Source organism: Crocodylus siamensis, chromosome 4, assembly GCF_052110815.1.
Source record: "Crocodylus siamensis isolate JL-2025a chromosome 4, ASM5211081v1, whole genome shotgun sequence".
NCBI classification, from domain to species: domain Eukaryota; kingdom Metazoa; phylum Chordata; order Crocodylia; family Crocodylidae; genus Crocodylus; species Crocodylus siamensis.
In genome coordinates, this window is record NC_143398.1 from 206,765,605 (window position 1) to 206,789,263 (window position 23,659).

The following is a 23,659-nucleotide window of genomic DNA, read 5'->3' on the forward strand; positions in this document are numbered from 1 at the left end:
TAGGCTCTACTTGTCTCAGACGTCAATAACACATACCGGAAGTCCTGGTTCACCAAGACCAGGGGGTCCAATAGGGCCTGGTCTTCCTGTCAAGCCAATGTCACCCTTTGAACAAAGACATATTTTAAACACTTGGTTTACTGTTTTAATTTGCGTAACATATAAGCACCAATTGAGGATCCTTTTTATGAATACTTATTCTACCTGAATACAATGACAGTACAGTAACCCCTAATCTCCTCAACCCTGTAGACAGAAGAACTAGTATAGTTTCAGAGTTTAGGCTATAGAATTGAAAGCTGCAATGGTAAACATGGAACTACTTCAGTCCTGCATCACACAGTAAATTTTTGTTAATTAACTTAAAGCAGTGGTCTCCAACCTTTTTGGGTAGGAGATCACTTTTTGAATTAAAAAGCAATCCAAGATCTACCCTACGCTGCCCCGCTTCCACCTCCCACAGATCAGTCTGTGGGGAGGGAAGGGGGGAGCAGATCAAGGTGGAGGGAGAAAAAATTATTTGGGGGCATGTCCCCCCAACAAGTAAGTCTGTGGGGGAAGGGGCGGGGCGAGGGGAAAGGGCCATGGGGAAGGGGGGCAGGGCAGATTGAGGCCCCAGTGGTGAGGGAGGAAGCGAGGCACAGGCAGGAGTGGGGGCTGGGGGAGCGGGGCCCTGGCTGGGTCAGATGGTGGGACAAGTGGAGGTGCGGGGGGCACATGCCCCCCAAGTCTCCCCTTGTCCCCCACACCCTCCAAACCCTGCTCCTACCTGTGGCCTGCTCCCTCCCTCACTGTTGGGGCCTCGATCAGCCCCCTATGGTGAGTGAGGGAGGAGATCAGGGGCAGGCCCTACACAGCCAGGGCACAACATGGGATGGAGCCACGAGCAGCTCATCAGGGAGTATGGGGGGACACACAGCCCAGGAGGGCATGGGGGACATGTATCTCTGGATCTGCATCCAGAAGGGGTGGGGCAGGGCAGGTTCTTCCCAGTGTGGGTGTTTGGGCTGAGCAGTGGTGCTGGGAGTGGGTTGTGGGGGCTACGGTGAATTTTCGGGTGCCTGCAGCCTCCCTTGTAGCCCCACTCCCAGCATCGCTGCCACCACCCAGCCCAAACACCCATGTCAAAGAGAGCCTGGTGCCACCCCAGCCCTGGCCTGCCCCACCCCTGCCCCGCTCCGTCCTGTGTGCAGATCCAGGGGCACGTGCTCCCCATGCCCACCCAGGCTGCGTGACCCCCTTTCCCTGCAACCCCTGGACCTGTCGCTCGCAGCTCCAACCCATGCAGTGTCCCGGCTCTGCAGCACCAGCATTCAGTCCCACTCCCCACTCACTGCTGCACGTGTGCCCCTCTCCACAATTGTTGCAGCTGCCAGAAGCCCACAGCTAGGCTACCTTGTGGCCCTACTGCTGCCCTGCATTTCTGGGGCTAAGCCAGTCCTGCATGTCACTGGGTAAGTGGGGCACCAGCTGAGTCAGGCCAGGGGAGGGTCAGAGTCCAGGTGGCTTATCCAGGCATGCGGTGCGGCTCCCATGCTGCAAGCACCCTGGCAGAGGCCTGGGGGGCATGTGCCCCCCCGATCTGCACGGGGCAAGGCAGCTGCCACTGTGCGTTGGGCTTTGTGCCTCAGGCTTTGCGCTCCACACCCCGAGCGCAGCAGGGCTCAGGGTGCAAAGCCCAGTGTGCAGCAGCAGCCACCTCACCCCACACACAGATTGGGGGGCACATGCACCCCAGGCCTCCTCTGGGGTGCATGCAGTGGTGGGAGCCCCCCTGCATGCCTGGATGAGCCACCTGGGTTCCAATCTTCATAGTTTCCTAGTTTCATAGTTTCTAGGGTCTGAAGGGACCTGAGAAATCTTCCCCTGGTCCAGCCTGACCAGGGCACCACTCACGCAGTGGCAGGAGGCACAGGCTCCTCTAATCATCCCACTCACCCAGCTCGGCCCGGGCACCAGGGGGTGTGGCTCAGCCCAGCCACATGCGTCCTGCCGCTCCTACATACTGCTGCTCCCAGACTACATCCCTGCCACTCCCAATCATGAAGCCTCTAACAGTCGACCTCAGCCCCACCCCCAGAATGAGATTGACTGTTAGGGGTTCCCCAATTGACCAGTCAATTGGGATTGACCTGTTGGTGACTGCTGACCTAAAGGATTATACACCACTGTGGTTTAATTTGCTATTATTCCAATTTTCACTGTGTCATCCAACTCCTGCCCCCTACAACAATTATGAATCCCTGGTAACTGATCATTTTTTGATAATTAATTCCCTTTGGAACAGTGAATTAACCAGAATTTACTGGTTATGGGTTCTGACATCAGTGTGTGCTTGTAACATCTTGTTTTTGTTTAGAAGTATTTCACTGCTCAAGTCTTTGACATGCTTATAAAGTCTCTATTAGTCATTTATAATGCAAAGTAAGATTAAGCATGAACTCTTTATATAAGTTGCTGGTAGAGAGCATTCTAACTATTGTCCACTAAATATTAAGTAATTTGGTGGTCTCATTTCATCTCCTTTTGAACAGATGTCCACATCACAAAAATCATCATCACAAATTAAAGTAACTGGAAGCTATAAAGAAGTTTGTATGAATTGCTTTTTACAAATGTAATTTTGAATGCAAAGCTTGTTTAAACTCAGACTGTAATTTTGACCTGCCTCATGTGCCTAAGAGTTAGTGTATACTAAGAGTTAGTATATACTAACATATACAAACAGGATGTTTTTGCAAGTCTGTTTAAAATTAGCATTTTAAAATTCTGTTATTAAATTAAATAAAAAATTAATAACAGATGGTTGACAAAATAAATGAAAGGATGGCTTTTCTAAACCTTAACTAAGTGCCATTTCAGCATGTGGGAGATCATAGTGTTGGGTCTAAAAAGTGAGGCTAATACTACACAATACATTATATAACAGATATATTCAGGAAGTCAATATTTCCTTGATGGCATGCTCATTTTCTTTTTACCAATGATCTAAACTACCAAGCCTTTTAATCATACAACATTTTTTGTGACAATACTTCTGTCTCTAGTCTTCCATTCACTCTCAGATTTTACCAATGCCTATACTAAGAGATACACAAGAGATACTAAGTCATTTAAAATGTGTTTTTATTAAACTTCAGAACATTTTGAACAACATCTGAAACACCTCTCCAATACTGCAAAAACATCACTTACTGGGCTTTAAGTCTTTCACATATCATCAGGCATACTATTTCAGCTGCTACTGTTTATGCTCTTATACAAAAACTTATACAGTAGATTATATGATTATCATAATACCTTTGGGCCAGGCAGTCCTATACCAGTTTCCCCAGGGAATCCAGGAGGTCCTGGGAGGCCTCTTTCCCCCTGTAAAAAAAGAGAAAAAGGAAGCAATTTACTTTTAAACTTTTTCAGTTTTGCAAATTTCTGGAAGACTCAGACACTCAAATTGCTTAAAAAGAACAGATTTTGAATATGAGTAACAGTTCTACTTTTGCTTAGCCTTTTAGTAATAATATATTTTAGTCTCACTAATATCATCTTACACGATGACCTTAACTACACCCTTCTCCCCTTCACACTTACAAGAAGAAAAAGGTATTTCCTGCCCACAGTGATACCAGCAAAACCAAAACTTTGCTGGTTTTAGTGTTTATACAACAATTTTCTTCACAACATTGCTGCATGCTGGGTATGACTTTTCAATCAATGTATACAGAACTGTGTGCCTTTTAGGGCTATGTGAAGCTTCGGTCCCTGATTCAATTCAGCAGAGACCCTTTAATCTCTCCAAATTGAATCGGAACCCTCTGAATTGATTTGGAAAGATTCGGTGATAGACACAGCTTTAAATGTTTTTTCTACGTACCTCAAGGTAGCTTGTGGCTCATGAATGCTCTGACGGTGGTGTGGATGGAGTATTCCACAGGAGCATGGCGGGGTCCCCAGCATGCTCGGTAGCAAACCCGGAAGTGGACCAGAAGTACTTCCGGTGCACTTCTGGGTCTGCCAGGAGCATGCTGCCCTCCCCTTCCCCCCCCCAGTACCCGCTGGCTTGGCGACTGGTGACTCCTGGGTCAGGGGAACGCCCAGGGTCCCCCCACAGCCTATCACCAAGCTAGGGAACATGTGGGCCCCCCCCCCAGCAGACCCAGAAGTGGACTGGAAGTACTTCTGGTCCAGTTCCGGGTTCCCTGCCAAGCACATGGGGGGCACCCCTGTGCTCTCATGGGACGCTTCATCTGCCCCACCATCACAGCATTCATTAGCTGCGCCTGGTACCTCAAGGTACGTAGAAAAATCATTTAAAGCTCTGTTTATAGCTGAATTGCTGATTTTCCGAATCAGCATCAAATCTTCAGATTTGGATTTGGTCTAATTGAATCAGGGATAGTGATCCAAATCAATGAATCAAATCACTGTCCCCAATTTGGGCTGAATCTGAATCGAATATGGCCTGTTTCACACACCTCTAGTGCCTTTAGTGCTCCAAATGCAATGCAGAATCTACACGAAACAGAACTAAATCTCTGAACAGCAAAATGATTAACCTTTCAGATGAATCTACCCAACATAGGCAGTCACACTGTTGAGAAGCCCTAGTCAAAACTGGACAGGAAAAAGAGACCAGAACCTGTCAGAATTACTAAATTCTCTTGAGAGACCCAAGGCACAGGGATATGCCCCCACTACAGAGGAAGGCAAAAACACCTACAATCTGTACCAATCTGACTGTACCAATCTGACCATGAGAAAATTCCTTTCTATGACAAATATGGCAATTGGTCTGACACTGCTAATTGGACTGCTCTAAATATCTCAAAGTAATACTTAACAGCTTGCTAGGTAATACATATAAATGTCAGATATGGGATTTCCTGGAAATGTAACAGGGGAGGCAGAGAAGAACACTGTTTTAATAAGGATATTATTTATAATAGCAAAGAAAACAAAAGTTATTCTTGCCTTTGATCCTTGCAGACCTTCAGGTCCTTGATCTCCAGGTGACCCTTGTGGACCCTATTAAAATAAAAATGTTTTTATTAGAATTTTTTAACCTTTTAGAATACGGGAGTTAGAGAAGCAAACAATATTTCCCCCCAGTACAAATGGAAACACTTGTTATGAATGCTTAAAAATGTAACATACTTCATAATCCAAGATCTATGCATATAACTCCCACTGATATAAATGGGAGCAGTACAAACATCTCAAGAAAGAATTTTTCAAGGCTTCAGGCAATCCCTAACAATCAGAGATCAGGGATATCACTTAAAACCAAGGCAGATCAGCCTATTGCCAGGTTCATTTTTTCTTTTGTCAAGCAGAATAAAAAGTAATTATTAAAAATAACTATAGTTATAGTTTGCCTATAATTCCTGTGTTTATATTGCAAGTTTCTATGGATATTTACTTACATAGGGTTATTCTTTTCTATAAACTATACAGCTTCCAGTAAAGGGTATTATGACAAACACGATTAATTTAAAATGTGCAACTTTGACTTTCCTGGGCTGTATATTGTTTCATAACTTTTTCCGATTTTACATTATTTTTTTTGGGTGCTTTAAAGCAAGCTTGTATAGGAAGCACCAGCTGTGTTTAAAGCTGCATGTAAAATACCTGGGGAAATGAAGAGTAGTGGAATTTTTTTCCTTAATTAATGGCTTCAGGGTGGTCAGTCAAGATGTAATAGAATTTGAGAGATGGGACTGGAGGCACAGTTCACTGCTTCTAACAGGTATGAAGTAGAAGGGGCTTAGCTCAGGGGAAAATTCGGAGATTCTTCCTCTCCCCTAGATAGAAGCTGCTCATCTCAGAGAGGGAGTGTGATGCTGGAGCTTCTCTTCAAGGGCCTCCCAAACCAATCAGAAGCATTCAAGAGCACCCCAAGGGTATATGAGGTGCCCACAAATTCTGCCAAATAGTGTTCCTTCTGTAGATGAAACTGAAGTAGATTATGATGTAAATGAGATCACCCATACTATTTTCATGAACTGCATATTCACTTAACTGCTTACAGAATGAATGAATGAACTTTGAATACATAAGAAGCAATACCAAAGGCACAAACAGAAGTGCAACTCCCAGTCAAACTCATGGCACTTCACATAAAGCACCATGAGCTAAACCAATCCTCTCAACCCAACAGACCTTAGCTGTTGGATCAGGAGGGTGGGGGACCAAACTCAATTTGGAGTTGCATGTCAGCAGCCTCTTCCTTTACTCCTGTCCTTCCTCTCCTAGCTTAGGAGCTGTCCCAGGATGGGAGGAGGGGAGAAGGGAGGGAAGAAAGCTTGAGCTGTGGTTTGCTCAGCCTGCACTGGCGTGGACACAGGTAGATTGGAGCCCCCTGCCTTGGGGGGCTCCAATCTACCTGCCTCCTCTCCAGCACAGAGTTAAAGAAGTGAAGTTAAAGAAGCCAATCTGTTTTGGAGTGCCTTCATATGAACCTTCAAACAATGAGGGTTAATTTGCTGCATGATTCGATCTTCTATTAGAACACGCTGTAGAGTATTTTCAAGGGGCTGACTGCGCAACAAATGTGACTTCTGTCTGCGCTGCAGATAATCTGTCTACTACTGGGGGACCAGGATAGACATAGGTACTTCAGTGATCTCCTGCTTGATCCCCTTTTTGAGGGAAAATACAATGATTTGGGGAATTGATGTACAGTTTATAAATTCTGTTTGACATCTTGAAGATATGACCATGAAAATTGCCACTTTTATTGGAAAGGCCTCCAGTTCTACCTACCAAAGTAGGAAAAATAAAGAGGAATTAACCTTAATGACTGCACATTGGTATGCTGAGAACCAATATAGTCCAAAAATCTCTGCAGGGGGCTGGGTTTTAGGAAAGACTAGAAATTCCAAAATGGAACAAAAAACCCTGACTTCGTAATGGGAGCATGTAAACTAGGGAATACTGACAGAGACAGCCAGGAGTTTTGTGGCAGTAGGAAGAGAATTTTGGAGCAGGGACATTAGCTGTGGACAAAGAAGGTAAAATCCTGGTTTTGTTAAAATCAATAGGAGTCTTACAATTGAGATCAGTGTTTACACTTCAGGAGTTTTTACTGAGTAGGAAGTGCAGAATGAGTTTCACCTGGTACTTCCACAAGGTGAAGCAGTAAACAGTGGGAAATAAATCCATCATTCAAAAGTTAGAGGAGCCAAATCTCTTGCTTAGAGAAAATATATAAACATACATTCATTTGCATGAAATCAGTCCTAAAATGTTAAATGTAAAACAAGAATATTTTCACAGGAAAAAAATCTTTGTGCCTTGAAGGGAAGACATTCTAACTTACTCAGCCTACCTGAGGCCCCTGCTCCAGAATAAATAGAGATTTAAACGCTTTTTCAAATGGGAATGTTTGGTTGAATCATGAATTGAATGCCTGATGTGGCTGGGATAAAGTCATATTAAACAAAATTGGAATCATTATTCTCCTATGTGTATTGCATACAGGCTCAGATATCATAACATTACAGACATTCCCTGACTGTATGGTCCTTTCTCCTGAAAACTCTGCCCTTTTTTCTGCCAGTCTATTATGCAAGGAAAATGATTCAATTGTTCATACCGAAGCCATAAATCCCTGTTAATGTTGTGGTATAAGAGGATACCTGAATAGATTCTGAGTATTTTGAACTCACAGGCTCTATAACTCTAGAGACTGAGCATCCTCAGCTTGACGATGGTAGGAACCCATGTGACTTCTGAGCTTAACAGCCCACCAATGGAGTCAAATGCAGCTATGCTGTTTATTACCTGTAGACCTCTGGTGCCTCTGGGACCAACTGGACCTTCTCGACCCTGAAAAGTGAGAAGGGGGGAAAAGGGTCAACAAAAAACTAATTTCTAAATCATATTTGAAGCTATTAAAATGTAGTGAGAAATCAAGAGGAGGTCAGCAATTAGCAAGAAAGTACTGAATAAATATGAAAAAAATATTAAAAATACAGTATGAAAATGAAGAAAAAGTCAGTTTGTAAGCTCCTAATCCTATTGGGTCAAGTCCTACTTGGATTTCATTCAGTGTGTTTATACAGTCAGCCCACAAGCCAACTGTTTAAGATAGACACTGGGCTTCCTTTTCAATTGTATATCCCAGTCTACCTTCTCCCTTAAGCATAGGCCTGATCCTACTCCCATTAATGTCAATGAAAATGTTGTCACTGCCTGAATTGGGAGTAGACTTGGGCCTTAACTGCAAAAATACTAAAATGTAAGACAAGATGGGACAGCCATTGAAAAATGATATTTTTGCAGTTTATCTTTATTCAATCAGACTTAAACATTGCAGGTACTTTTCCCTGTCAGCTTTAAAAATAATTTTGCATTGAATCTATGATAATGCCATTATTTAGGGATATTAACTTTTAAATCTCAGGCAATTAGCATCTTAGAACTTCTTCATTCTGTATATTAGGAGAAATGTTGTATAACAATGTTTTCCACAAAGCATAACAAACAGATGGCTACTTACTCTGTCACCTTTTATCCCTGGGGTCCCACATTCACCTCTTTCACCCTTAAGAGATAAACCATAAATATTTAAAAAGTTTTCTTAGCATCTCATTATTGAGCATCTCATTTTCATTATGTCTTGTAGTCAGAATGCCTGTCTCAAATCTAGTACTGTACATAATTATTGAGCAATAATGATACTGTAAGCTCTCTGGGCTAGAATACACCATATCTTCCCAAATTCAAGATGACTTCCAATTTAAGATGACCCACCAATAATTAGATTCTGTACATGGAAAATTATAAATTTGTTACAATTTTCTATGTATAGAATTTAATTATTGGAGAGTTGTCTTAAATTTGTGTCCCATTCCCTATCCCATTGCAGCAGCAGGGAAAGCAGTAGCAGGAAGGCAAGGGGGGGCGGGCAGGGAGCCTGAGACCATCCCTTGCCTCCCCTGCTACTTGCCCCTCACGCAGTGCCTGTTCCTCCCTAGTGCCTTCCCCCTGTCCCCTCCCATTTGTCCCCCCTCCCCCTCCCTGTGTCTGACACCCCTCCAGCCATTTGCCTCCTCCAGTACTTGTGCCCTGATGCCTGCCCCCTCCTGCCTGTCCCACCTGCCCCCCTCACCACTTCCCCCCTTAGTGCCTGCCCCCCATGCTTATTCTCCCTACCCCCTGCCCCCATGCTGCCTGTCCTCCCTATCACTTGCCCACTCCAGCCACTTGCCCCCCATGTTGGCTGCCCCACTCTGCCTGTTCTCCCTCTCCAATCTCCAACCTGTGATGCTGCTTGCCCACACCACCACCCAATCACCAACCCATGGAACTGGCTCTGGACCTGGACTCAACACAGCTGCTGCTAACTCTATGGTTGCTGATGATTCCAGGCAGCAGCAGCTGCAGTGGCAACTTCAGCCATAGCCCAGCCTGGAGCTGGAAATGGAGCTGGAGCTGCTCTGAGCCGGGATTCAAAAATCCCTGTCTTGGATTTGAGTAACTATGGTAATTGTATTTGTATTTGTTTTTTGTTGGTTCAGTACCTAGTACATTGAGGTCCTTGTCTATATAGAAGGCTCCCAAGCATAGCAGTAAAGAATTGATAATAATAAATGATAATGCCAACATACCACTAAAAGTTCTTACTAAAAATTATACCTTTTCTCCTTTGTATCCAGATTTCCCCTGGGAAAAGAAACAATTAAAATGATTATAAGAAAACATTAACCTGATTTAGGTAAATTAATTTTGACACTGTGGATGAAAGGCATAATTCCATAGTCTCTCTGGAAAAATATAATGGACCATTGAACATGCAGATGCAATAATGGATCACATTCAGATCATGTGCATCATCTCTATTACTACTAAGGCAAGGATCTCATACCTCACCTTATCAAGTGCAGCAAGTGCTTAAATGGGAAAGTAAAAGTAGGAAATTACTTAATATATTTTGATTGCCCTACTAACACAACATACACTATATTGTAAGCTGAATATGATGAATATAAGACAAAGCCATGTAAGAAAAGACTCTGCTGTCACAAATGGTATGTAACTTCCATTATTGGTAGGTAGGAGTTAAACATGTTGGGTAATGACTCCCCATTTATTTTTTTGAGCTGCTATATTTTGTGTGTTAAAGAATTACTTTCTGGGAAATTGGAATGGAAGAGATTTACTTAGCTATTATAATGCATATTGCAAAGTTGGGATCATTTCCTTGAAATAAACCAGCAGTTTGGAACATTCCTTACCTCTATTCCGTCTCTTCCTGGAATTCCGTTAAGGCCTGGCTCCCCCTATGAAGAATTCAGCATCAACATCAGGCATACCAGGTGTATTAAATAGGAGTCAGGTTGTTAGTGTTTAGTATGTACCTTATTTACTTAAATCCAAGACAAGAGGCTTCCCCCCGCCATTTAACATGGAGAAAATATGGTAAGCAAAGCTTCTTACCTTGGATTTGAGTAAATATGGTATACACATTTAGTATAGGGGAAAGCCTCCCATCTTGGAACTGAGTACAAGGCAGTGAGGAAGCAGGCAGTTGCTGCAGCTTTACCTCCAGTCTTGACACAGTGTAGAAGCCAGAGCCACAGCAGCTGCCTGCCCACATGCCCACTGTCTCTGCTCCCACCACCTCTCCCCCCAGCAGCCTCTGACCCCACCTGTTCTCCTGAACCCCAGCCTAGTGAAAGCTTTTTTCTATCCATGCAGAAATACTGGGTGCTTTTATTAATTTTTAAAAGCCATGTTACCTTTGATCCCTTCTGGCCAGGTGCCCCATCATCACCTGGACGACCCTTTTTACCCTACAAACAGAAGAATACAGTTATATGCAAGATGACAGTTTTAAAAGGATTTTATTTGACAACATATGCAGTATTTTATGAGTTATCTTTTGGCCATTTGTTTTTGACTATTAATCAAATTAGTGTAATTATCAGACTTGAAATGGCATGTCTCAGCTGGTTGTTTCTAATATTGCATCTTGCAGGATCTGTTGTCATTCTTTTCTCAGAGGACGCATCCCCATGAGCATGCACATGTGGTTTGCAGCACCTCATAGCTATTTGAGATGCACGCAGTGCATGTGCACCATGCACCACGCTGCTAATTTGCAGGGTAGAAGGTTTTTTTGACACCAGGAGATCCCAACCTAAAAAAAACTGCCACTAAAAACAGTGGTGCCCTGCACACAGCAGCAGTATGCCCCACCAGAAACCAGAGCCTTGCCAGCCAGAGCCATGCTCTGGCTGCTGGCCAAGCTCTGAGTAGCCAGTTTGGCACCACTGCTGCCCAGGGAGGCCCCCAGGATGAAGGTTCCTTCTAAGCTGTGCGCATGCGCAGCCGCGCACAAGAAAAAATCATGCCATGCAGTAACTTATTAATGCCGTGCACCTGCCCCAACCCAGCCACAGGCTGCTGCAGGAGTGGGGAGGGACGGACATACTGAGATATGCGTGCAGTTCCAGCCAGAATCGCAGCTTTAGGCAGGTATGTTTCACTGGGCTTGGGGGTGGTGGGGGGCAAGATCCCCACAGTGCAGAAGGGAGTCTGGTACGGACAGGGCACTGCCCCACTCCCTCCTGCACTGTGGGGATTGTCCCAGAACCCAGCTCGGCCGTTCACTGTGAATAAGGCCCCGGCCAGGTTGGGGCAACCAGAGCCTGGAGGTTCATCCAGGGATGTGGGTAGCGGGCTGCGGCTCCTGCTGCTGCATGTGCCACAGGGGAGGGGGAGCACATTCCCACCCCAGTTCCCCCTGGACAAGCCACTGGGATCTGATTGGAGTCAGAGCCCAGTGGCACCTCCAGATGCACGGCACAGGCAGTCAAGTGAGGGCACATGGCCCAGCCCCCAAGCTTTGCATGGGGCAAGGGCAGGTGGGATCCACGCTTTGTCTGCTCCCTGCCTCTGCGCCTCACTGCAGCCTTTGAAAGTGATGCCATGTGCCTCACTGTCTGGCCCACACACATGGCACTGCATACCTTCCAAAGGCTTCAGTGAGGCATGGAGGTGGGGAGCAGGCAGCGTGTATGAACTGAAGCAGTGCATTCATGGACCAAGTTGGGGCGCTCATGGATCGCTACACCTTAGAGGGAACATTTCCCAGGACCCCAGGTAAGGCTGTTGGACCAGCACAGGTGTTGGCCCCAGCCTCCCCTACCCCACCCAGGTCTTTTTGTCATGCTCAAAAGTGCGAGGAATGCTCAGATACAAACAGCAGCAGCACATATTTGTGCTATCTGCCCTGTGGGAAATGCATGCTCCTATACATGCATGCTTGTAGGGACATGCGCAGAGAGACTAGAGTTCTGAGTTGAAGCTGGTGTGACACATCTGGTCTGGCTGTCAAGATTTTATAAGTAGAATAGCTCTTCTCTTCTACACCATGTAGCATCACCTTCTTGCTTCTTGCTATTTAACAATGCTTATTTTACATATATGCCATAATTAAAGCAGGTTCAAGATAGATCATAACTCGCATTGCTGTTTCCTTTTAGAGAGAATGCCAGAGAAGTTGCTTATGTATTCCAGAAGTTCTTTCAATGTATTTCTCATCGACTTGACACTTCAATACAGTGTAGGTGCAAAGGACTTTTTACTGTAGCTATATTTCTTTGCAATTAGATTCAGGTAATTCATTAAAAATGAATATAACAACCCTAATATCACTTTACATGAATCATTAATAAAACAAGAAATGACAGCTACTTACAGCAGGTCCAGGAAGGCCTCTTTCCCCTTTCTCACAGTTACATATAGGAGCCTGGGGACACTTTGAATGAAAATATTCATAGCAAATCAGTACACTTTAATGAATTAACCAGAAATTACCAACTTAAAAAAAATTGATATTATTCATCTACAATTGTTTAATTAATTCTATAAAATAAAAATGCATGTAATGTGTAATACTGGAACTGAATTCTGTTATTCTATCACTCCTGTGTCCAATATACACCCAAACTAAAAATCCACACTACACCATCACATGTTGTTCCCTATGGGGTCAATCATGACTTTGCAACAAACCTCTCATAAGGGGAAGTATGGACTCTGTGTTCTGTTCTAATTTATAAACTATCTGCTGTATAGGTAGCCAATATAGGTGAGAAACGGGACATTTTACATCCCTGTAGGCCCTTACTGCACTGCATAATGTCACAGTCTGGCCTTTACTAGATTTATATACTGACCTACCTCAATGTATGAACAGGATATATATATAATGTAATGGATTTTTATTTGAATTTGTCTTTTGGACTGTTTACCAACTGTGCAGAATTAATACTTACCCCTTCCTCTGCCTGATTTTTCTGTAAAAATGGATATTAAAAACAATATTAGAAATTATAGCTCAGAGAGAACAAATGTGTTTTCCTTAGCTTACAAAAGCTAGGATGCTTTCTCCATCTTTAATTACAATTCATCAGTATTTTTCCTTTTTCAGCAACTAATTAATTCAACATCAAGCTACTAACATATTTCCATATTAATATATTTCAGCTTCTGCTTTAATTATTTGACCTCATCCACAGTTATACCCACCACTGGTCATCCCAGTCAGACAAATGCTGCCAGAATATCTGCTCTGACTCCAATAAGACAGTAAGCATAAAGCCATAAGTAAAGATAAAATAGACAGCAAAACTTCCATGAACCCTTACATTAAATTTTAAAACACAACAGAATAGATTTGGGCACATAGAACTTGATCAAAAGCCCACTAATTCAGAATAGAAATTCCCTTGACTTGACTGCTCTTTTGATGAGGTGCCTGGAGAAGATTATGATTTCCTGATAGTGTTTTGGGAGAAATATCTGTAATGAGTCATTAATGGCTACTGACAAGGCATTATCTTAGGTCAGTGGAATGTTATTCAGCATGCTTATTTCCAGGAGGAGAAATTCTGTATTTTGATGCAATGACTTCTTTGGCAAGTTAAATGTGTTAGAATTAAAAATTAAAATGTTGCTTTATGTATAAAATAGAGATTATTTTAAAATAACCAAAAATTATAAACAGTGAGGGGAGGGTAAGTTTTAGAAATTCTTATAAAACCTGTGTCCATACATACCATTTCTTTGAGAATTTTCTCCACAGTTCCTTTCTCCTGGAGGTTGAAAACAAACCTTGATGCCGGGACACTGGCCAGGAGCCGAAGTTTGGCAGCATTGGCCACCTCCTCAGCCACTCTGGTCATTCCCACAGTGAAGAATACTATTCCTTGATGTTTAGCATCAGCGGTAGCTGCAAAAATATCTGGGTTTCTTGGATGATCTACACCATCTGTTAAGAGCACAGCTACTTTTACACTGCGGGGAGTCCCTTCAGTCATGTACAATTGGGTAAGATTGGTTATGGCATACGTTGTGTAGGTTCCGTGACCAATGTAGGTGATGGGAGCAATGTGAGATTTGAATGATTCAGGATCCTTCCAATCTTGGAAAGTTTGTTCCATGAGAACGGTGCTGCTGTACTGAAGTAAGGCCGCCCTCCAGCTGAGGGTACGTCCAGAGTTAAGTTGAAGTCCTTTCATTCTGTCCACTGTTTCCAAGACAAATTTTTTCTGTTGTTCATGGTTATAGTCTTTAGCACTTTCTGAACTATCCAATAAGAAAACCATTTCCAGGAGGCAGTCTTCATCTACAAATAGTTAGATAAGTGTGTTTAATTACTTCACATTTAACTACAATTATATTTAACTACAAATCCTTTTTTTTCTGGAAGATTCAGAATACTTGCATAATATTTGCAGAATACTTGTGGTCCCTATTTTCAAGAAGGGGAGGAAGGAGGATCTGAGTAATTATAGGCCAATCAGTCTCACCTCCATCCTTGGAAAGGTCTTTGAAAAGATTATGAAGTATCATCTTTATGGGAGTCCAGTGGGAAAAATAATGCAGCAGGGAAACCAGTATGGATTTGTAGCAGGTAGATCTTGCCTGACCTGGACAGGTTAGAGAAGTGGGCAGTACACAGTAGGATGCAGTACAACAACAACCAGAGCAGAGTGCTGCACCTAGGGTGCAAAAATATGCTGCACATCTACTGGCTGGGAAGTGACCCTCTCGGCAGCACAGAAGTGGAAAGGGATCTCAGCGTCATAGTGGACTCCAAGATGCACATGAGTCGTCAGTGAGATGAAATCATCAGCAAAGCTAACCAAACTTTATCATGAATCAGCAGATACATGTCAAATAGATCCAAGGAGGTGATACTTTCCCTCTATGTGGCATTGGTCAGACCACAGTTGAAGTAGTGCATCCAGTTTTGGGTGCCGTACTTCAAGAAGGATGTTGATAAACTCGAGAGGGTCCAGAGGAGGGCCACTCGTATGGTTAGGGGCTTATAGGACAAGCCCTATGAGGAGAGACTGAGGGACCTGGACCTCTTCAGCTTCCACAAGAGAAGGCTGAGAGGTGATCTTGTGGCCTCCTACTTATTCATTAGGGGGATGCAGCAAGGGTTCAGAGATGCTCTGTTCACCAGGGTGCCTCTTGAGGTAACAAGGAACAATGGTCACAAACTGACAGAGAGTGACAGGCTAGATATCAGGAAAAACTTCTTCACAGTAATGATGGCTAAAATTTGGAATGGGCTTCCAAGGAAGGTGGTGCTCTCTCCTACCTTGGGGGTCTTTAAGAGTAGGTTGGATAAGCATCATCTAACCCCAGTACTCTTTCCTGCCTAGACAGGGGGTTGGACTCAATGACCTGTTGAGGTTCCTTCTGACCCTAGTATCTATGAATCTATGAAGAACCTTCTGAAGGTTGTAAAGAGTCTGTCAGAAAATGAACTGTCTAAGTCTGGGCAGAGTTTTAGAGTGTGTGAGATAAGGAACATCTGGCATGAGAGGAGATCCTTTGGTGAACAAGAAACTTTCTGAAAGTGAGGCCTTCCCCTGAGATGAAGAATTTCCAGCTATTTATACCATTGTTAACTTAGTATCTCACCAGGCAGAGGACCCCAAAGATAGAAGAATACCTAGATGAAGATGAACCTTTATAGGGTACTGCACTGAGAAGACTAATTTCTCTTTCTGGTTCTGTCACTGACCTCCAGTGCAATTTTAAATGCATCACTCTCCCTGTGTCTTTGTTTCTCCTTCTATCCTTGACTTCTCTTTAGTAGATGAGCTCTCCAAAGCAAAGCCTGTATTTCAGTGTGTGTGTGTGTGTGTGTGTGTGTGTGTGTGTGTGTGTGTGTGTGTACACAAAGTCTAGCATAACATGGCCCCTGTCTCTGTTGTAGGCTGTAGATGCTATCATAATACAAATGATGAATACCTTATTGCTAATCATAGTCCTTCCTCATTGACTAGGTGGATCATTGATCATTTAATTTTCCTATTTCCATTTAATTAAATGGCACAATATCAGTGTGTAAAATCTTAAGCACTTTCATAATTGTTTGTAGGAGCAGTGCCTAACATGTAAGCTGGTGAATACTAAAACCCTAAGGAAATTCCTTTTGAATAAATGTGTATATGGTACTACTCTTTTCCTGATAACACTGGGGAAGGTGGCCAAACATACTGGCCATATCTACATGAAAAGCTGACTATGCAATAGCCTGTAACTACTATGCAGTAGTGCTGTGTGGCAGTTAGCATGATGCAACACTACTGCGCAGCAGTCTCAAGCTACTGCACAGTCAGCATCATGAAAAATCGATTTGGTGATGCTGTGCAGCTTAGTTACTGCATAGTCATTTAGTACTTGCTTATACATCTACGCAAGATGCTGACTGCTGAGTCATTACTCTGTAGTCATTTAGCACTTGTTTATACAAGTACTAAATGACTATGCAGTCAGCATCTTGTGTAGCAAGTATTAAATGACTACACGGTAACCAGAGTTACTGCGCAGTAGTATCACCAAATTTTTCATGACACTGACTATACACCAGCCTGGAACTACTGGGCAGTAGTGTCGCATCATGCTTTCTGCCATGCGACACTTGTTTATACAAATACTAAATGACTGTGCAGTAATGACTGCACAGTCAGCGTCTTGTGTAGACGCATCCACTGAGGAGGTAATAGAAGAATGGTTCCACTTAGGCCCAGAATCTCGAAACCACATGTACGCACATGGGCATGCGCACACGTGTGTGCACGCACACACACATGCACAGGAATGTGCTATACATTTACGGTTAAAAATTACAGCAAATTAAAATGTAAATGGATCAAGTTCCACAGGTTATAACTTACCATGCAAGCTAACCATATGGGCTAGAATCTGAATAAATATTAACAAAAAGCTGTGCTAAAATGTAAATATTTACCTTGGTCACTTGGACTGGGATATTTTTCTACTGCATTTGACAGAAAATGTTTAGGTTTTGATCTTCTTAATCCATTTCTTTTTTCTTCATTGAGGTTTTGTGCCAAAAACATGTAGTATTCTAATATCCATAAAAGCCAACAAAATCTGGTGAACATGTTTTTTTTCCCTAAATAACACAAAAACAGTAAAGATACATGTAACAAAGTCATATAATGACAATGAAACATGGGTTTGCTTTGTTCCCTTAGTAGCAACATTGATGTGTATAAATAGCATTCAGGTTAATATATGCTCCAAACAGAATATTCAAGTAGTTCATCTGCTCTTTGACATTCATCAATAGACATTTAATTTAACCGTGCTAAAAGAGAATTACTCACTTAAAATCCACTGAAGTGAGGAATGCAGAATAGATCTTTAAAACAGTAACTTAAAAAATAAATCAACGTAGGCATTTCGCTACAGTTTTAGTAAGATTTAGATTAGTTGTCTAAATTTAACTTAAAGTTATTAATGCATGGGGCAAACTATACTGTATGATACAAAGATGCTTAAGGCATCTTTGCACAAAAAGATTATGTCACGAAGCATTTAATATACTAAATTAAATAATGTAAAAATGGAAAATGGCATTCCTGTGACAAATTTACCAACAAAAAACAAAAAGCCCAAACTGCTGCTAATTTTGGCTGTTTCAATTTGTAGATGTCTTAAGTTGGACATCCACAACTTCTGATGTTTTGTAGCAGGAAGTGGTGCAATCAGGATTTAGATTTGAAAGGGTCCTGGCTGCCTATCCAGGCTCCACTGGCTGCCCAATTTTTCACAACTCTGCCGCTCTCGCTAGAAGGAAGGAATGCCTGGCTACCAATGCACATTTCCTGAATCATAGCAGAAATTCCCGATTCAGATGCCTCGGCTATGGTTACTCTAGCACAGGTATGGACAATCTCTGTGGCACGCAAGATATCAGGGAGGGAACAAACAACACAGCAGCAGATAGCGCAGGAAGCAGAAATCAGAGCAGCAGAGGGGCAGGGAGTACAGGGAAGGAAGCAGAAAGCAAAACAGCAGGTCAGGAAGGGGAAGGTGATCAAAGTAGCACTCAGGGAGGGTGCAGGGTTAATTTGTGGCACACCTGCCAAAAAGGTTGCCTTACTGCTCTAGCATTTCTCTTCAGACTTATGGATCTTTAAATAGCTCCAGTTCTGCTCTAGCAGTGCTAGCAATAATAAGAGCACTAGTATAGTCCAGCTACCAGCCATTTCACCATTGTGTCTTTTAAACCCGTGCAGGAGTAGGTTATTTATCATATTGCTGCCTTTTAGAACTATAAAGCTTTCCTTTTGGTGCTGGCCAGAGTAAAGCATTTCCTTTTTTCTTCTTCTGAAGCACTGAGTGTCATTCAAGAGTAGGCCTCCAGTCTAGGTGGAATCATACTCTAAATGCTGGGATTCACTTTAACTCACAAGCTTTTCTATATTGGGTTATGACACGAGCTTCCAGAAAGCTTTTAAAACAGAATTCCCCAAAGGAGTTCGGTTTGTAAGAGTCCTGAGAACTCCCCGAGGATGAGCTGTTTCTATCTTCTAGAGACTCTTGCTGAATTTCCTTCTGCTGCCCTCATGCTACTGTCAGCTGGTAACACAGGTGGACCTAGAGTTTTGAAAAGGGGGGTGCAGCCAGAGAGGTGCCCCTTCATCTACGAAAACAACACCTATTCTTTTTGAGTTATAAAGAAACTAAGTGGGTTAGTAATACACCAGGGGCCTAGGGCCACATTATTCACTTTAAGAGGGAAGCGAAAAGCAAATATCGCTTCATTGGAAGGAGTTCAAAACAGGCTGTGAAATAAGAGCTGCATTCCCAGAAGCAGCTGACAGAGAGGCAGAAGCAAAACTAGGTCCGTGGGTGGAACATCAAGGCCAAGGAAGGGGCCTTCGTGCCTGTGGAATGAGGTTTAGAAGGGCACAGGTAGATGAGAAGGAGCCCTGAAGTCAAGCTACTCCCTCCCACCTCCTGACTAGAAGTGCCCCCGCGCTGCCAGGCCCTTGGCTTTAAACCGCGGGGGGAGCAGGATGCCAAGGGGTGCACCAGTGTCCTTCTGCTCCTGCCCCTGCTACACGGGGCCGCAGCGGAGACGCTGCCAGGCGGGTGTGCGCGGCTCCAGGATGGAGGCAGGGAACTGGGTCTAAACAAAGCGTCCGGGGGATCCCGGCAAGACCCCAGCGCCTGCGCTCGCCTCGCACGCGCGGAGCCGTCGCCCCGCGGGGCCAGCCCGGCGCTGCTGCCCCAGCGCGGCTTTCCCTCGCAGCGGAGCTCCGGCCGTCGGGGGCAGCCCAGGGCCGAAGCCGCGGGCGGAGCGGGCAGGCGCGAGGCACGGCGCCCCGGCGCCGCTTACCCCGCTCCTGCTCCTGCTGCTCCGGGCTCCAGCGCAGTCGGGCAGTGGCGCTCCCCTGCCGCGATCCGCCGGCGGCCGCCGCCTCCGCCCGCAGCGCTCGCGCTCGCTCTGCTGCCCCGACGGGACGGGACGCTCGGCTCCGGGCTGGACCCGCTCGCAGGCTGCCGGCAGCCGCGCTGTAGCCCGGCCGCAAGCGAAGCCGCCCCGTCTGCCGCGCGAGTCCGGGCCGGGCGGCAGCTCAGGGACTAGTGACAGCCGGCTCGTCCCGCGCCCAGCGCCCGGCTCCGCAGGGGAGGCCTCGCCTGAGGAAGGCAGGAGAGCGCGCGTGCGAGCGCGGCACTCACCTCCGGCAGCTGCCCCCGCTTCCCTATGCGGCGCGCCCCCCACAGCCCGCCCACAGCCCCGCTCAGCCCCGGCCCGGCACGCACACCCCGTCCTCTCCCGCCGGCCCCGGCCCCGGCCCCAGCCCCCCGCTCGCTGTCCACTCATCCCACAGCCAAAGTCCAGCTCTGGGCCCCACATGTCAAGAAGGACGTGAGCGCTATTTGCAAGGCAACACTAATGGCCTGGGGGAGGGGAGGCTTCTGAGGAAAAGCTGCAAGAACTGGGGCTATTGGGGCGGGGGCGGAGATGTTAAATGGTCTTCAAACACCTGAAGGGCAATTACAGAGAGGATGGAGATGGGCCTGTAGAGGGCAAGACTAGGAGTAAGGGCCTCAAGCTTCAGGGGGAAACTTGAGGCCGGAGCTGAGGGGGAACTTTCTGGCCCTGAAGGTGGTCAAGCATATGAATGAGCTACAGAGAAAAACTGTGCGGTCTCCATCCTTGGAAGTTTTCAAGAGCAGGTTAGACAGATGGTTTGGCTGGGAGAGTTTAGTCCGGGATGCTCCTTCTTTGCGCAGAGGCCTGGAGTAGATGGCATAGACTAGGTGAGGTCCCTTCCAGCCCTACTTGCCTATGATCCTGTGAGCTCTGCCTCTACACTCACGCACAACCGCGCTAGTATTTCTTCTTAGCCATATCTCCCCACACCCACTATCCCACTCATACCCACTCATCTACATGCACCCATCTATTCATACCCATTTGGGTGCACCTACTCAAATGCAAGCACCCATGAATCCTCACCACTTCCAGACCCCCCACACCCATTCATACCAGTGCAGGCTTCCATTCCCACAGATACCCAAAAATGCATCCAACCAATCACCCGTGGACACTCTTGTATCTTCCCACAAAGTTACTCATTCATAACTGCTGGTATTTGCATATTTCAGGGATCTATTTTGTAACCATGTTGGTCTGAGACAAAGAGAAATACAAAACTCTAAACATCAGAGGTGATGCCATTTATTAGACTAACCAAAAATAGCAAAAAAATAATTTTTTCTTTGCAAGCTTTCAGGAACATGCACCCTTCTTCAGGCTGAGGAGAAACCAAAAGATTGTAAAAGTCCTCTTAGGTAGAAAATAAACTTCATTTTGCATAGAGGAAGCTGAAGCTGGACATATATTCCCCCGGGTTCCTGAGAATCCTGTTGTACGAGTTGCTCTTTGAGTTTGCTCTTTGCTACAGATAAGGAGGTGTCAGATGTCAGAAGCAAGCAGGGAGATACAGAAATCTCTCTTTCTTGTTTAGCAATGAAGTTTATTTTTCCAAAAATGGCTAAAATATGGTATCTTCCATATTTCAGGGATCTATTTTGTAGCCATGTTGGTCTGAGAGAGAGAAATACACAATTCTAAAACTTTTGGTTTGGAGGTGATACTTTTGATTAGACCAACTAAAATAGTTTTAAAAAAGATTTATTTCCAAGCTTTTGGGCTTTAGTTGGTTTAATATAAAGTATCACTTCTGAACCAAGAGTTTTAGAGTTTGGTATTTGCATATGCACCCACTTCCATTCATGCCAATGCACCCACCTTTCAGTACACACCTAGCCAACCTTCATTATAACAGCTAAACTGTGTAGTCATGTCTTTGGTCTGTTTTCCAACATAGATCCTGCCAAATCCTAATTGTAACACAACATAAATCTTGTCAACGTGTTCTATGTTTATATGAACTATTTCAGACTTCAATTGTGGAGAATAAAGTGAATCTTTATAAAATGATGGATTATATTAGCACCTTGGAATGTGGCAAGGTGTGTATCTTCTTATGAGCCTGAGAGCTATGACGCTGGCAATTATCATTCCTGGTATGATTGCCCTGGTTGAACAAGTTAAAGGGTAGGGACAATACAGAATGCAGTCCTTTGGTTCTCCTGGCCAGGACAGCAGGTTCAATAATTGGTCAACATCCTGTCCTCCCCCAAAAGTTAAATTACAGAAACAGAGTAGCTATTCTGGGAAACAGCATGTTAAATAGGGATGGCAGAAGAACCTTTTTGTGTCCTACATGATGTCTGCTGACCCAGCAAGGATTCAAGGCTTAAATATTAGAACTATGAAGGTGAGCAAACATTACTGTTATAACTATTCAATCTCTGACTACAGTCTTTGAAAGATGCTTCTTGTTTTTCTAACTAGAAGGGGTGTTCTGAACTGTAGCTTTTAATTTTTCTTTTTTATATTATGAGACTATGACACCCAGAGGCAAGAAGCGATTTCCAAGGTAGACCTGTCAGGGTGGAATGCATCACTGAAGATGTGACCATAAAAACTTCTGTAGTTAGGTTTTGTAATTTTAATCTTAACATATCTGATATCATATCAACTCCTTGTACCATTTTCCTACATGTTAGTGGCTTGATTTGCAAATATGATCAGCACCTCTTATGATCAGCACCTCTAGTTCCCATTGAAAGGATTAGTTTGAAAGTTTTAACTAAATGTTTGTGAATTCTGAAGGCTCTGTCACTGGTATAAAAACAAAAACTTTTAGTGGTTGCAGATTGTCACAGGACTTTATGAATGCTCTTACCATTTTTCCAAAGTTCAAGCAAGTATACGTAGTATACTCATCCACAGTATGCCTACCTAAGTTTTTCCTAAATTTAATTTAAAAGAGAGCTGGCAAGACCCTCCTAAGAAAAACAGTAACACCAAGATTATTTGGATGGTCACTGTGAAGCCTCCAAGACATACACACTATAACCTGGTTTGGTTTGTATATTGGGAAAGGCACTGAGTATGAGGGGACCTGAGGGCCCCGGCCCCCCTCAGGAAGAGGGCTGTCACCTGAAATACATACAACTTTCCACGTGCCCATCATTTTAGCACCCCCCTCCTCCTGACAAAAATAAAAGTCAGCACCTATGTATATTAGTGTTATTTCAGATCAGAATCTGAACCCTGCAGAAGGGAGCAGATTACACGTGATCGTATTTTGAATGTCTATATCTTTGAACATCTGTGAATAGTAGCTAAGTTTAGTCATGGAGGATTATTTTTTGGGCAGGGCTTGAAGAGTCCTACCTACTATGTTATTTTCCTTCCCCCCCAACATTGGTGGCACATCCAGGAAAAGAAGGATCTTTTTCACAGCATAAATTCCATTATTAGGCTATTCATTTTTATTTTAAAAGTACTTGGCTTGAACATTAAAACATTTTAAATTAAAATTAAGACATTCCCCAAAGTTCTGCATGATATATTAACCTTCAGCTGTAGTGAGATAATATATATCATGGCAGAAAACAATCTTAGTGAATAGGATGTTCTTCAATTCTGTAGACCTCTTGTATTTCAAAAGTTAGTAAGCTATAATGGACAATATTCATTTTGACTCTAAGCAAAAGATACTAAACCCGATTTGTTTTTTTCCTTTCCTAAGGCTAGGCCTGCTGTGTGAATAATGAAACATCCATGCAGTGAAATTGGTAAGATTCTGCTGTCCAAGACAATGCAAGATAGTTTTTCACAAAACTACAAAATTATAATACATTTTTATAATACAAAATTATAATATATTTAAACAAATCTGTGAAGAGCTAAGTTGACTGACAGGGTGCTGGCAATGACTCAGTGACC

The 23,659-nt window shown here is 43.9% G+C and overlaps 1 protein-coding gene across 2 annotated transcripts in view; it reads right to left on the reverse strand.

Moving 5' to 3' along the window:
- LOC149867498 (uncharacterized) overlaps positions 1-20,045 on the reverse strand; it is a 57,611-nt gene extending 37,566 nt beyond the window's left edge. For both annotated transcript variants that reach the window (XM_090045535.1, XM_090045534.1), the window contains exons 1-13: positions 19,685-20,045; positions 17,282-17,449; positions 14,067-14,635; positions 13,284-13,304; positions 12,704-12,763; positions 10,740-10,793; positions 10,236-10,280; positions 9,637-9,663; positions 8,498-8,542; positions 7,780-7,824; positions 4,969-5,022; positions 3,301-3,369; positions 37-105 (exon numbers count right to left, since the gene is read on the reverse strand). In XM_090045535.1, coding sequence (XP_089901661.1) covers positions 37-105; positions 3,301-3,369; positions 4,969-5,022; positions 7,780-7,824; positions 8,498-8,542; positions 9,637-9,663; positions 10,236-10,280; positions 10,740-10,793; positions 12,704-12,763; positions 13,284-13,304; positions 14,067-14,635; positions 17,282-17,438 — 1,215 coding nt within the window. In that variant the 5' untranslated portion in view covers positions 17,439-17,449; positions 19,685-20,045. The remainder of the gene's footprint in view (positions 1-36; positions 106-3,300; positions 3,370-4,968; positions 5,023-7,779; positions 7,825-8,497; positions 8,543-9,636; positions 9,664-10,235; positions 10,281-10,739; positions 10,794-12,703; positions 12,764-13,283; positions 13,305-14,066; positions 14,636-17,281; positions 17,450-19,684) is intronic.
- Between the last annotated feature and the right edge of the window lie 3,614 nt (positions 20,046-23,659).